General features: G+C 46.2%; 1 protein-coding gene across 1 annotated transcript in view; it reads right to left on the bottom strand.

Annotated features, from left to right (window-relative positions):
* Window positions 1–15,188, bottom strand: part of LOC119376027 (uncharacterized) — a 91,319-nt gene that overhangs the window by 71,446 nt on the left and 4,685 nt on the right. The window contains exon 2 of the mRNA XM_037646020.1: window positions 12,362–12,502. Coding sequence (XP_037501948.1) covers window positions 12,362–12,502 — 141 coding nt within the window. The remainder of the gene's footprint in view (window positions 1–12,361; window positions 12,503–15,188) is intronic.

A 15,188-nucleotide genomic window follows, 5' to 3' on the forward strand; every position in this document is an offset into this window, starting at 1 on the left:
TCGGTGACGCCCTCGCCGCATATCCTAGTGATGACGTCATCGGCGACCGCACGACGGCGCGCACTATTGTGCCACCGCTGGTGGCCGCCGCGGAACCTGTCTTTCTCGCCAGTCTCGTTCCCTCGTCCTCTCCTCGCTATCGCCGTCTTTCAACCTCCGCTGCGCTACGCGTTCGCTCTCTCTCGTCCTCGTACGCTCTGCCGGTTACGACGACGCCGACGCCGCTCAACGCAGGAACGGGCGCCTAAGAGCTGCGCTCTAAAATATCCAGAACCTTTCCGCTCCGTGAAGGTGGGTGACCAGCAAAGCTGCGAGTTTTGCACCGACACATACAAAAAGCTTCGCACCATCATTATACGCACACCCCTCAATGCTGAAGACTACCCCCCGAAACATTGCGTTGCCACCGGCGAAACCACCGGCAGTATCGTCGCCGGCGTCTCGTGCGCGTCTGTCCTCGTAAGCTCCTTGTCCTTCGGGCGTACCACTGCCGTTCAATGGACATCACAACGTCGGAACGAGAAACAGCCCCGCAAACGCGCGCGTTATTCGCGGAAAAACACGTGGCCACTTATACGCCACAAACACGTGACCAGTTGGTCATTTGCGGGCTTTCACGCGAAAGAATCCGACAACCTCTCCTCTTTCGTCTTGCTCCTCAACTCATGATGCCCGCGTAATTCGCTGCAAGAATGGAGCCACACCAAAAATACGTGACCACTTCGGTGCTCATCCCACGTGGCCTGCTATCGCCTCGTCTCTCGTCCATGTCTCGACTCTCGAACTCGGATTCAATTTTGTCCACGCGACTCATTGCTGCCCAACCTGTGGACACTAGCAGTTGCAGCCAGTACCTAGCGCGTAAAGCTCCCCTCAAAATTGTCACAGAAAACGGTCACCAAATATAGCCTTTCTTGTTGGGCATTACATAGCGCGCGAACGTTCTGTGCTCGTATTTTTGTGATCAGTTCTTCATCCTCTCGCCATTTTTCATGTCTATTTTGGACAAACGTCTCTCCTAACGATGTTGAACATGGCATGTAATGCGCGAGTTCATTCCATTTCAGGCCTACATTTCTTTTTATTTTCAGCGCCACAGTTTACATTGTGTCATGCTGTTATGTGTGTCGTTAAGTCCTGCGCTATGCGTGGCGTGCGCAGATCCATTTTTTTTCTTAGTGCTAATTAGAACATCGGCTATCCATATTTTCGACATGTTGCACTGTGTGCCTTTCTTTTCTTTGAGTACTACGCCTATCACTTTTTACTACATCGCACTGCCTCGATATAAACTTCTGGAGTTCTTTTTTATAGCGATAGCTATATAACGGCACTCTCTGCGGGTTATTGCCGGCGCCATCACCGCCATGTTCCTTATAAAGTCTAAATCAATAACATCGGCACGCACATTCTGTGTTCTACGCTCGAGTGAAAGCGCACGAGCGCTGGGGACGAACGCGGCTGATGCAGACATGAAACAAGCCGGCCATCTCCATCGCACGGAGGGCGCAGGCGATAAAATTCCTCCTCGTGCGAGGCCTGCCGTCAATGGCTCTTCAAAGAGAGAGGAAAAGCTCCGCCCGTCTTTGGTAGGGCGAAAGAACATGAAGGGCTACCGTTGGGCTGGGTTGCGTCGCTCGAGCAGTTACTGCGATCAGAAGGGCGCGCACTGGCGCGTGTTCTATCTCGACAGGCATCAGTAGACTGCCCGTATACCCTAGCAGTATGTGCTGTGATCTCACCGCTTACTTCGCGTTGTGACGACAGACAGCACAAAAAGTGATTCGCTCCCTGAAGCGGCCGTATTCCCTTGCTCCAGCGCCATGTAGACTTACGCGAGATCGGATTCAGAAGAGTTAGCTGCTAGCCTTATTTCACACATCATTCCATTTTGTCGCTGTCACATTGATTGTTTCGCCCTTCCGGCGACGCTGTGACTTTTGATTCTTTACGTTTAAGTTGCTGCGCCCGTATAGTGTGGGCAAATGCAATGACCACCTTTTCACTTCCAGGAAAGCGGTAAGCTGTCGGCCATGATTTGGAGCAGGAGGCAGCATATGCTCCTGACAACCATTATTCTTCAGCAAGTTTCCTCTTCATGAGAAACCTCTCCTGCTAGTCATTACCTTGAATGAGTCTTGAACCACTTCTTGTGCTTGCTGAACAAACACACCGCAAACACAGCGGAAAGAACACCCGAACTCAGACGCTTCCGCGAACATCTCGGTCCAATCTTCCAATCGTGCGTGCCAAGGAGAGTTCACAAGCGGAGTGCGAAGTTGCCACTTTTTGAAGTGCCCTCTCTTCATACAAAGGCCTGCACTCATGCTCTTCGAGAGGGCATGCCATACAGCAGGTTTTTCGCTATATTACAACATATTCCTGCTATTGGCCGTTAGTTAATGTAAACCAAGAACAGCGTTGGAATAACACGCGCTTCTTGCCACGGGGTGCCGCCACGTGCCGGGAGCCATGCTCTTGTAGTATGCTAAGATTACGCATACTAAGTAGCAGCACTAGTGCGCAGGGTAATCACACCAGGGTCGAGCGATCGAGTTTCAATACGCGCGCTCAAGGTCACTACGCGCGCCTGACGTATCTTATTCTCCTCGAGTAATCCCTCCCTGTGTAGGTTCCAGGGCGTTCGTCGAGGCGAAAAAGCAGAGAATGCGCTTAAAGCGCGCGACAAAGCCCTTCAACTACACTAGTACTTGAAGAATTCCAAAAGTATTTACCGCGATGGAATCGTGAGGTAACAGACTGCGATGCTGAGGTCAATCAATAACTATTCGTAAATGTGGCTCAGGATCCCTTTATCAGACATGATCTTGCACAAGGTCGAGAGGCTGGTTCCAATATTACTTTTTACCACTAGTGCAAGCTTCTTTAGTGCGAAATTTGTCCTCGAAGCTTTACTACTCTAGTCCTGAAATATTGCTGGCCGCGGTAGCTTGGCGGCCAGTGTCGACTGCGAAGGTCGAGGACGCGGGCTCCGTTGGCTAGAAATCGTGACCGCTATTTGAGACCATTTAGGGAAGAATGCACTGGTAGCAAAGAATCAAACATTAGATATTCGGCCATGCTAGAGACCTTTAGGACCACCGCGCATATTACTGGAGGCACTGCGGCATTATCGGAAACAGTACCGGCTACATTATGCGCCTGCGAATTGCAGGGAAAATACGAGTTTTTCCTGCGCCTACCAGTGTGCCCCAGTATCATCGAATTGAGACGAGCGTTTCCACGAATGCAACCGACATCTTTCCCAGTGGCCTCATCCAAGTGTCTGTGGATAGTAGTGATGCAGAACTATCGGTCAATTGACAATCGATAGTGTCGATAGTTTTTATTGCGATAGCAATTATATGGACAGTCTCGGCTGGATTTTGCCGTCGCCGTTGGCGTCATGCACCGTATATGTATAAGTATGGAATCGCCCCTAAGAAAAATTATTCAGAAAAATGCTTCCGAAGCGCGGAATCGAACCAGGCACCACTTGCTCCACAGCGAGTGGCGCTAACCACTACGCCACGAAACGCAGATCCTCCACGTAGCTAACGGCGCTAGCCTATATACACACCCTTTACCGCTGAACGGACTCAGACACGGCAGGCGCTTATAAGCGTTTCTTCATACCAGCGAGATGGCGCGAGGAGCGCGACGGGCGCATTTGAAAGTCGTCGGCGAACTCGCTCGCTTTATATTTTGCGCAGGGAGAACCTTGCCCTTACGCTGTCTGCTCGCGCGGTTTTCTCGTGGTGTGGGGAAGAGGGATGTTTCGAGCTGTCACCGTGAGTCGCGCTCATGTTACAGAGCGTACGAAAGCAATCGAGCTCAAGGGACGCCGCTAGACGCCGCTAAACAGATGAGCGCGAACTATCAAATGTCACAGCTCGACACTTGAAGCACGCTAGTTTCCTTCGCTGCTTCGGCCGCCTTTGCAACAGGAGCGCTGTTTAAACTGAGAGTATCGATTGGCGAGCCTCACTCCGTATAGCATTAGTTTCTTGCTACCGCATTCATTGCTTCGCCCTTGCGGCGAAACGGTGACTTTTTTGAAACCATCGATAGTGCTACTATCGACAAACTATCAATAGCGCTATCGGTAGTACAATCGTTAATATTACTATAGCGATACTACTGCCATGCGAGTTTATTGCTTTGTTTTGACGTATTAGAGTTTCACCCACAAAGACTGTTAGCAACGCTTGACGCCGACCGCGCCATAATGTTTGAAAAGCTTCACAATTGTTTGAGATCATTCTGTTAACATTACGCGCCGGACGCGAATAGTTAGGTTTATTCGAGAGCTTACGCTAGCACCAGCGATAACGCTGGAAAATTCGACGACTGATGTATAAAAGACGACGCTTTCCACCTATGGTCAGATTACTCAACGGCTGACGACTGCTCTCGCCGCTATCAGTGCGCAGCATGTATCGTTTGTATTTTGACTTTTGATTTTCTGGGTAAATGTTCGCCCAAATAAAGAGCTCCGTATTTCCCAGTCTTGCTGCAGCATTCTTCACCATCACAACCACGTGACAATACTATCGATAGTGGTGTGAATAATGATGCGGCTGCTGGCCGGCCATATTGCCAGAATATTAGCGATAGCTTACTACCAGGTTCCCTTAATTTATGAGCAATTTTCGGCAGAGAAATTAATTATTTCCGCAGTGAAAATGGCGGAATATATCCATCAATAAATTCGTATCCAAAAGCAACTAGTTACACCTTACAATTAACTTGATTGTTTCTTGAAATCACGAAATGCAATATTCATTTCAAGCCGCGCAGTCCCACCACACGTGAGGGCTTCCTTTCAGTGACAGCTGAACAGTTTGACTTTATGATCATGTGTCAGAAAAGTACTCTGGTGAAGAACACAATCATGTCAACTGTCTTGCCCTCCAGCCTGCTCCTCCGGCTCCACTATGTACCGCGCGCGCGGGGAACCAAGTTTATTCTGTAGTGAGTCCGCGCTGTTGATATTATACTATCGATAGTACCATCGAATTTTTAGATGCGAAGCAGCTTTTGCGCTGGGCTTTGTCCGTAGTTCCATTGGCGACCGTCCGCTTTCTAAAACCTACCGTAGCCATCTGTAACATACTGAGCGCGCGCTCGCGCCAAGAAGTCTTCTTCGTCTTGTTCTTCGACTGCCTTGATGATGATACGTGCAGAGCGCACGCTTGCGCGAAGGAGAAGTCTTATTCGTCTTGTTCTTCGACCGCCTTGATGATGACACGTGCAGAGCAGTTTAGAGGCCCGGGCTGCCGTATGCTGTCCTAGCTTGGCGTAAGGCAGACAAAACCACGTGTGCTGGCACGCGCTAGCGCGTTCGGGCCTTTTTAAGGGGCTGGGTAAGATGCTGTGGCCTCTCCCTCTTACACTCTCTCAGCATTCATGTGATGGCTTCGGGGAACGAGATTCGCAGACGCGCGATTATAGCGATGAACCCGCGTGGCGTGCTCCAACAAGAGTTCGGGACGAGTAACAGCAACATCAACTACAGTCAATTCATGGTGTCATCCCCATGCAAGGAGGCGTTAACATCGGGCAAGGTGCCCGTGATGAACGGAACTTTAAGTCGACCCATGCGCTCCTTCGCATCCCCACATGGTTCCCTTTAGTGGGAGATGGTGAAATTTTTTACTATCGATAGCGCTGTCGATAGTATTGTTCACCATCGATCGTTCGATAGTGACTCAGCTATCGATAGTTCTGCATCACTAGTGGATATACTAATACGTGCAATTACGAATTTACTTTTCCTTCATATACCTTGGATCTCACATTACTACCGACCTTCATCATAGCACCATTAATTACCCCAAGAAACAATCATTGAAATATGAGGGTGCCAATTGTTTTTGAGTGTGAGAAAGAGGTTGACCCAGTAACGACGTGTTTATCTGTGTTCTTTACAGCCGCCATGAACACAGCCGCAGCCAACGAAGTCGCAGCATCAGGAATAGGCGCCTATGGCCTGGCAGATGTGCGTACCTCTACAAGCACCAAGCGCGGAAAGAGCAGTTTTTAGAAGCCAGGATATAGCAATCTTAAGACATTTAGTTGCGTGAGCGAGAACACATGCCTGCACAGCGCTGACAGTGATGAAATCTTCTTTTTGATCGCAAAGCCTCCGCAGAGGTTTTACCACGCGGCTATAGCCCTAGTGAAACGTCATTATGCCATTCGAATAATTGGATACGTTTCGTTATGGACTCCAGGTAGTTTCCACGGATTTCCCTAAGAATCTTACGGAAACGTTTCGAATGACACACGGTACGTTTCAGCAGGGATTAGCGAAAGAAAGCTATTGTCACAGAAACATTTGCTGCGCTCGAGACGTTAGCTGTAACGAAATACGGCGAAGGAAAGAGCGCCTACTGAACACAGTCTTGAGCAAGCTAATTAAGAGGAGAAGGCTGGGCACTTTGACGCGATGCTTAGAGTGTACTTGGTGGGCGGTCACCATAGCCAATGAACAGGCATCAGTTAATTTGTTTATTTTTATATATTTCTGAATACTGCGGTCTTGTTTTTTAGAGATCATAGCAAGGTGGGTACAAATGGCAAGAGAGACAGGCTTGAATGAACACACAAGGTAGAGTACCACAGGAATACCAAAGCTATATATACAAAGCATGAAAACATAAATAGAATCATAAACAAAAAAATATAACATATTGAGGCTTGTGTGGGGCTATTTTCAAATAATGATAGCGTACTCTGTGATACGACATCATTAGAAAGATTACTCCAGCATATGATATGAGTAATAGATAAGACGTAATGCTTTCCTTTGCAATTTTTTTGTACTTGGTTAATACATGTATTACGCTCGGTAAAAGGATCGCATACTATTAGCATACTGCATTAACAATTGTATAAATGCTTTGTGTACTATCAAGTGTACAGGAGGGGTAGAATACCTTAGCGAACGTTTAAAAAAGTATTTTATGGAGACATTTTCCTGCGTCAACCCAGGTTAGACCATTTCTTATCCATAGTCCAAAGTACTTGTTTTCCAGAACTCCTGTTGAAGACACATCATTAGTACCGTACTCGTTTATGGTATTTTCAGATAAGCTGTTTCGTGATAATTTCTTTTAATTTTCTATAATTTGCACCAATCAACAACCTTGCCAGATTGATTATGATAGTAAATCTGGCCCCCATTGAAAATACTTTTGTGTATAACATGCAATCATCTGCATACAACCTCCCATTAACAGAAAGGTTAGTGACAATGTCATTACTGAAAAATAAGAACAAAAGAGGCCCAAGCCTTAAGGTACACCACACGAAACGGGGAATTCGGAAAAACCGGCTTTATTTAGCCAACCACACTGCTGTCGATTTTCAAAAAAGGCTGGTATAGCTGAGAGCAATTTCGAATTTTCTGAATTGTGGTGTACTTTATAAAATAATTTTTTACGTGAAACTTGATCAAATGCCTTCTGAAAATCCAAATAAATCACATCTACTTGTGGTTCTTAATTTAATGAGATACCAAAGTCGTGGACGTTTTCAAATAATTCTGCGCTGCAGCTGAGTATCCTCGTGGAAAGCCATGCTGTGTCCTCGTTGGTACAGTGTTTATTCAAGGAAACTAACAATGTGTTTGTGAATTATGTGTTCTAACAATCTACGAGCTGTCGAGGTTTGTGACACGGATCTATAATTTTGAGTTTTTGTTTCGTCACTAGATTTGCGTAGCGGCTTAATTCTAGCAATTTTAACGCGAGAGCGTTAAAGAGCTCGTGGCGCAGAAATTCCGGTGTCGGCGTCGCAGTGGGGCCGTTTGTTGTGAGCCAAAGATCGGCGTTGTCCGGGAGCGAAAATTCGAGATAGATGCGAATAGACAAACCATAAAAATCTTCGCTACGAATTAGAATCGAACGCAGGCCTTCTGCATCGCAAGGAGGTGGTCTACCACAGAGCCGCGCCAATGCTTGAAACACCTTGGTGAAAAAACGCTACAAGAATATCATGCAGTGGGAGGAGTCCCCTTAACGCACGTATTTTTGCGTGGCAGAATCGTTGAATCGCACCAGGCGTCAACACATGTGAATTACACGAGTGAGTGGTTTAACGCTGTCCAACCGTTACAATGTGCGCAGGTGCGCGTGTCACATTACGGAAGCGCAATGAGTACTTCGCCAATTTGCAGAAGGAAGAATTATGGCTCGGGACGTTAGCTCCGTATTGACATTTCCGTATCTTTCAGCTTGGAAGAAATCTGCAGCACTTCCATTTTGTCTCGATAATCGAGCAGTTTAATAAAAACAGGGCGTTCTCTGTCCCTTCTTCGACCTGATGTCTGTATCGTTAACTTTTATTCCAAGATTTTTTCAGATACGTCCTTCCCGATCGTTTCAGTAAGAAAGTTAAAGTCGGCAACAATTAAAAAATTAAGCTACTCAACATCTAGCACAATTACGCAAACAATGCGTTATCAAAAATTGCATTAGGAAAAATTATGGCAGCGCGGACCAAGAGGACACAGAAGGAACAGGGCACAAACAAGCACTTCTTTGTGTCCTACCCCTTCTGTGCCCCCCTTCTTTGCACTGCCAAATATTTCATAATTATTCTATACCAACTAGCCCGCCTATCAATCCTTCTACATACAGTGCAGTTGCGCAAGTCGCTGGACATGGTTACTCCTCATGACCCTACAATGACCTAATAAAATGGCAGTTAAGGAGCAAAGCAGTACACAAAGACGGAAACGAAAAGCAGCACATCCTGTCGCTTGTTTGCAACTATAAAAAAAAGTGGGTGACAAGCTAAGAATAAAAAGCAAACTGCACCACTGTCGCTTTGTATTATGTGCGTCCAACTAAGGCCGCCCTTTACCATGACGTAATGGTTAAGACGAACCAATGAAAAATTGCAACATGGTGCCGTTCGCGACGAGAGGCGAGGTACCGCTGCATCGAGACCGAGATCGGTCAATTCGTATTTCCTTCGGTGTTTGTTTCTTCCAGAAGAAGCTCTTCCATGCTGTTATCCGTACGTACCCAACATCATCCTCGCCCGTCGTCATTCGATGCAGCAGAAGCTTGTGACTGTGCCGCGTTTCAAGAGCACCGAAGCGGCAGCAGCTCGGAGTGTTGGGTCATTCCACGCCAACTGTCCCATCGGGGCGCTCGAGAAAAATAAATTTCTCTCAAAAAGTCTGAGAAAATTACACACATATAGACATTGGTTCTACAGTATTTTCCCAAAATAATAGGAGCGGCAAAAAGTTTTTGGGCACGTGAGTGCTTTTCTGCTTATTTTTTCTTGGACCACCTTAGGGTGGTACAGACGTCTCAACATAGGCCAATGTAACGTTTTTGCCAAGTTCAGGATTTTATTTCAGAGCCTATGAACCGTACACAGGCAAAACGAAAACTTGAGGAGATAGTACGTTTTATAGAGAGCTTTATAAAAATAATTTCTGCATTTGATCGAAAATTGTCTTTTGTAACAAAATTCCCGAAAACACAAGAATTTACTCAACTTTACCTACGCTCTAGGGAGTAAAAAATATAAAGCTGCCACAAGGAACTGTTCTATAATGAAATAACAATGCTCGAAAAACGCAAAAAAGCAAGTGTTGAAAGAATGTCTGGAACGGTCGATTTATGGCGAATTTTTATTTCGTACCTGGTTTTCCAACATCTTGTGAAGTTCAAATGGCGCTCACGTGCCGAAAAAATTTTGCCGCTCAAATCATTGCGGGAAAATACTGTAGAACTAATGACTGTACATGTAAAATTTTCTCGGACTTTTTGAGAGGAATTGATTTTTCTCGAGCGCCCAGACTGGGACAGTTGGCGTAGAATGACCTTGTTTTACAACGCTGTCGCGCGTTCCGTCGTTTCGGCTGCGTGAATTTCCAACACGGCGTGTGTTCCCTCCATCGCTCGGATACACCAAGCATATCGCCAGAGGGTCACCAAATCGGCGATTGTCGTCGCGTTCATTCGTGTGCAGTGAGGTGAAAGTGAAGATGGAATGTGCGCGTATGTGTACGATTTACGGCCAGCAAAAACCATGACATTAGCGTTGTCACCTGTGCGTGTGTGTGTGTGTGTTACTTGGAGCTCGTAACGTGGGTAGCTTGGTGATCTATTGTGATATGCGCCGTGCTGTTCGCCTGTATAAGTGACGTATGTACGGACGAAGCGTGAAAGAAAGAAAGCGACCAACATAACCCATCAGCGCAACACAATGCGAAAGTAAACAAAGCAGGTGTGGATGATATGCAGTGGTCTGTGCATTATAAGAAGATAATTGTGGTCATTTGGTGCGTCTGCGATTATGCAACGTGTGGCTATTGGCGCAGTTGCGTCGTCTTAACGGAATTCAGTTCCACCAGCCCAGAATGATGTGCTGGCTTGAAGTGCCCGTCGCGTAAGTCTCACGCTCGATGCCACGAACGCCTTGCAATAATAAACACCGTGCGAGGTAATCGTTGTCTACAAACCGCGAAAGGATGCGCTTTATGACGCAGGAACTTTCGATTGCATGGATCATAATCGTAACTGAAGTGACGCCGCTAAAGCTATTGAGTGAAAAAAAAGCCTTTGTTGTTAATGGCGTTGTATCATACCTCACGATATCATTTGGAATTCTTGCTTTTGTCTAACGTGCGTTTTTTTTCCTTCGCGTGTATTGTGTGCATGTATTACGGAGTGATAATTGTTTATATCAAACTACTGTAGACTCTCGGGAAGCTTATAGTTCGTAGGCCCTTTTTTTAAAAGCTTATCCCTTCTTTGAAGCCTCACCCCGCTCACTATGCTTCACGAACAAATGAGGAGGGGGGAGACGGAGAGGTGGGGCCTGACAATGGACGAAAGGAATTCACTTACTGATTGTGTCCACTAGGATTATGAGTGTATACATTTATGTGTTTTTCTTTTATTTCCTCGAGTATGTACGTGTTCTTTGTATTCCCGAGTGTATACGCGTGGTGTTTTGGCTACTCATTCTTTCTTTTTCATTTTTACACTTAAAATTTTTGGTAATATTTTTTCTCACTCTGTCTACCTCCTCGGAGCACGATCCTATAAATGCGCATCGAAGCCTCGTAAATTTCGCCTTGATAAAGATCGGTCTCCGATCGAAACGTTGACAAATAAACTGTTTTCTAAGAAGCGGATATATCTTTCCTATTTGTCTTACGACAACCGAAGCCAATCTCTTCACAATCTATATATGTATATATATTCGCACAGACGCACACATACATAGAAGGTAGGGGCCTCCCTGCTGTAGTGCCTACTGGGGCGATGCAGGTATGTAATAAATAAATAAATAAACAAATAAATAAATAAATAAATAAATAAATAAATAAATAAATAAATAAATAAATAAATAAATAAATAAATAAATAAATAAATAAATAAAAATGTGTAATATTCAAGGGCTGCAGGGGTCGTGGCAGCGCCAGTGCAAGTCGTCGAAGCGAGAAACAATCCCACGTAAAGACTTCAGTCAACGCCACTTTACACGGGTACATCTCATTGGCGTGAACGTAACGACAAGACATGCAATGACTCCGACAGTTAAACACCATGTGCGCTACACGCTTTTATTTCGTTGAGAGAAGACGTCAAATGAAGCCTTGGCGCTTTCCTCAAACACGATAACAAGCACGGCGACTAGAGTCAGCAAATACGGTATTTACGGCAACACAAGAGTCGAAATTCACGAAGGCAATCTCAGACCACTTCGGAATGCTTCGCTTTGAGTCGGAGTTGCCATAGTTACAGCAGACAGAAAGGAAACTGGCGGCGAAGGTTTGGTAAAGAAATACAAACGACCTTATTATATGTGATTAATGTCGCTGTTTTGTTTTATGAAATGGTAAAAGACGATTCATTTCTTTTAAATTTCACGTAAAATCTGGCATTCTTTGTTTTAATACCTAAATAGGTACTGCGCAGAAACATCAACTTTGAGGTGCACATTACATCTTCGTAGACTCCGAGATGACCGCGGCGGGAGGTGCGGTTTAAACAACAGATATAACGTTATGCTGGCGCTGAACTCCGTGCCGTCACAATTTTTTTATCTGGCGTTGCTTTCTTTATATCAATATCAATGCAGTATTGCAAGATGTTTGTATGCGTGAAAATTATTGCTATTGTTTAGGAACTACTTCCTTTGTAGCGCGGAGGCATGCAAATATGAGCAATGCGGCCTCGTAGGTGGAGCTTATATTTATTCTTAGGCTGTCACCGACTATAGTGTACATGTTATGCTTATATCTCTAAGCGCTTGCAGAATGACTGTAACACAAACCGAGCATTTGCATCACTGGGTGACATTAGTGGACCTTGAATGTACGCACCTGCATGAACATCCCTCTGTGGGGGCCCGCAGTCGCCATCGGTCTGTGGTACGTTGGGTGGCACGCAGCGGCACTGTCTGTCGACGCACTCCAGCAACGGCTTGCCGCAGTCCGCAGTTTGTTGACAGCCTGGATGCTGCTCTGCGAGAGGACGTGCGCAGGTGCTGATCAGCTGGACGGCAGCGACTCAGTGCATATCATTTCACTGGCAAAATGTAGGCTTGAATTGCTGTGCTGTGAACGCGTGGTGATATGTACGTGTAAGCTTTCTTTCAACGTTCTAGAACCTGCTCGGGAAATAATGTGTCTTTCGGTCGCAATGCACTAGAGGGGACATGAACAATGTCTCGGGCTTGGTGAGACAACACATCCTGCGATAGCACGCACTGCTATGAACGTCGCAGTTAAACCTTGCAGTCGTGCGCGGCAGGGGGAGCTTACAAGCGGGGCGCGAAGTTGCCTCTTGCGCCATCTGTTCATACAGAGGCCCGTCCTCACCTGCTTCGGAGCTGTCAGCGCTCGCTGCCTGACGTCAGACAGGGGCCAGCGTGTGTTCGCAATGCCCACTAACTACATTTGGCGCGCTGTGCGATTCAAGATGGCTGTCGGAGGAATGACAAGCCCTCATAGGCAAAGACATGACGTACGCCACGTGTCGCTTTCACCGGAGCACACGTGATGAGCTGCTCTGAAATGTGTATGAGATCAAAATACTTGCCCAAGTTGTGAGCAGTGCCCCATACTCAATGCCGCATTTTTTGCCGCGGTACGAAAGGTTACAGTTCAGCCCCGCCACCGTGCATAAACGATGCGTTGCGAAATCCTGTGTGCACTGAAAGAAAACAGCGTGAACTAGATTTGACGCATGAAATGAACGGGACTCCGAGAAAGGCATCGAACCTGTCTGACGGATTCTCCGCAGCAGTAGGCCATTAGCAAGTAAGCCATTGTTTCTGCACGGGACTGAGCATATTTATCAAGACGGTTTCTAAATCTGTTGCACAGTCATCATTACTTGCGCGGTCAGGAAGGCGGAGTTCCTTCTTCAACGAAACACAAGCATTCAACATGGGTCACAGTCGTGCTCGGACTTTATAGCCGTGCGCAGTTCACTTCTCTCGGGTGTTGCACGTTCGATCAGCACCTCCAAACGTTAATATTGAAAGGAATGCATACGCATGCTTTTCGCAACCTCCAAGAATTCGACGTTGCGAAAATTGCTCGAACAACGCCGTTTGGACGGTACAGGTGAAGTTCATCTGGCAACACACTGTAGTCGCGGCTGCACGTTTCGTCAATTTAATCCTTCCGGTCGGTGAGCATGTTAGCGGTATGTGGCGCTCCACAAGATCCATAATGATTTGCGCTGCATGCATCGCATCGGAAAAATTATGCTTTTATTTTGATTACAACATTATTGTGACGACGCCCACGTTATTGTGCAGGTGCCCACCGAGCAGACCGACACATGAGGACAGAGCCCTCTGTCCTCTTGTGTCGGCCTCCTCCGCCGTTTCTTCTTTCCCCGTAATGCGCTACACCAGTTCACGTACGACGAACCAACTCGCCCGGTCTTCAACACCTGTGGACTTCAAAGGTCGGATACCTTTCTAACAGACTCGTCTAGTGCGAGAGCTACATGATACTGTCACAACAGCGTTGGAATGTGCAGGAATCGCATGGGTTCATTAAACGAGGTGTGAGGCAAAGTATATTCACTTCATAAAATATATCTGGCTTGAAAAAAGACAGTTACAAATTCCGTGCCGGGTGATATCCCCTTACCTTGAACCATATCCTTCCAATGAGTAAGCATCGAGAAGCTCATTCGCGCCTTTATTAACAAACTGGAACGAACCCCAAAAATAGATGAAAATCTCTTAGTCTACCTCTTGTCAGTCTTACGTGAGTAGTACAATCGCCACCTTCTACCGGTAAAACATCGTTAGCAATGCATACACCATTATAACGCGGGGAAAAAAGAGGGCAGTACAAACCGTGCGTAATATAACGTAACCGTTCTCCACACACAGTGGAGAAAAAGAACTAGGAGGCTCACTAGTAAATATACGGCTGGTAGTGTAGGCAATATGTCATCAAAGAGCGCTAAGCGAGAAGTCAGAGAGGCGAAAGGGATTTACCGGACGGCAGCTATGGAGAAAAAACCGGCTTTGAGTAACTACCGAAACGGCACAAATGAAATGAGGGAGGCATTTTACGGTAATTCAAGGGGAAGCACTTTACTGTTTGAAGCGAGATCGGGTTGCCTTAGAACGGGCAGTTATAAAGCGAGATTCAGTAAAGAAGAAGAACAATGCACGTGCTGCGGGGAAGATCAGGAAACGGCGGAGCATGTTCTGATTGAATGTGGAGACATCCACCCAGGTGTACGTTTGGGCACGAGCATACATGAAGTCTTCGGTTTTAGAGACAACAATGGAAAGCTGAACACACCCGCGATTGAAATAAGCAAGACACGGCTAGAGTATTGGTGGCAGAAAATTAGAGAGAAAGGACAAAAATAAATATTAAAAAAATGAGCTGCCGTAAAGGGCAGAGAACTGGGCTAAAATTTACGTTTATATTTGTAGTAAGATAGATTTTATCGAAGTAGAGGCATTAGGCCAACATAAAAAAAGGAGAAAGATTTTTTTGTCGAGCCTGGTGGCACACTTGTCCCCGCCCCGTTATAAAGGGGACGCTCATAGCATCTATCCATCCATCCATCCATCCATCCACATACACTGCTGAAACCTCCAAGGAGAAGCCCTCAAAGGGTTGTTTTATAGATTATATTGTAGCGTATTGAAGATTATATTGTAGCGTA

This window comes from Rhipicephalus sanguineus, unplaced genomic scaffold (assembly GCF_013339695.2).
Source record: "Rhipicephalus sanguineus isolate Rsan-2018 unplaced genomic scaffold, BIME_Rsan_1.4 Seq1071, whole genome shotgun sequence".
NCBI lineage: Eukaryota > Metazoa > Arthropoda > Arachnida > Ixodida > Ixodidae > Rhipicephalus > Rhipicephalus sanguineus.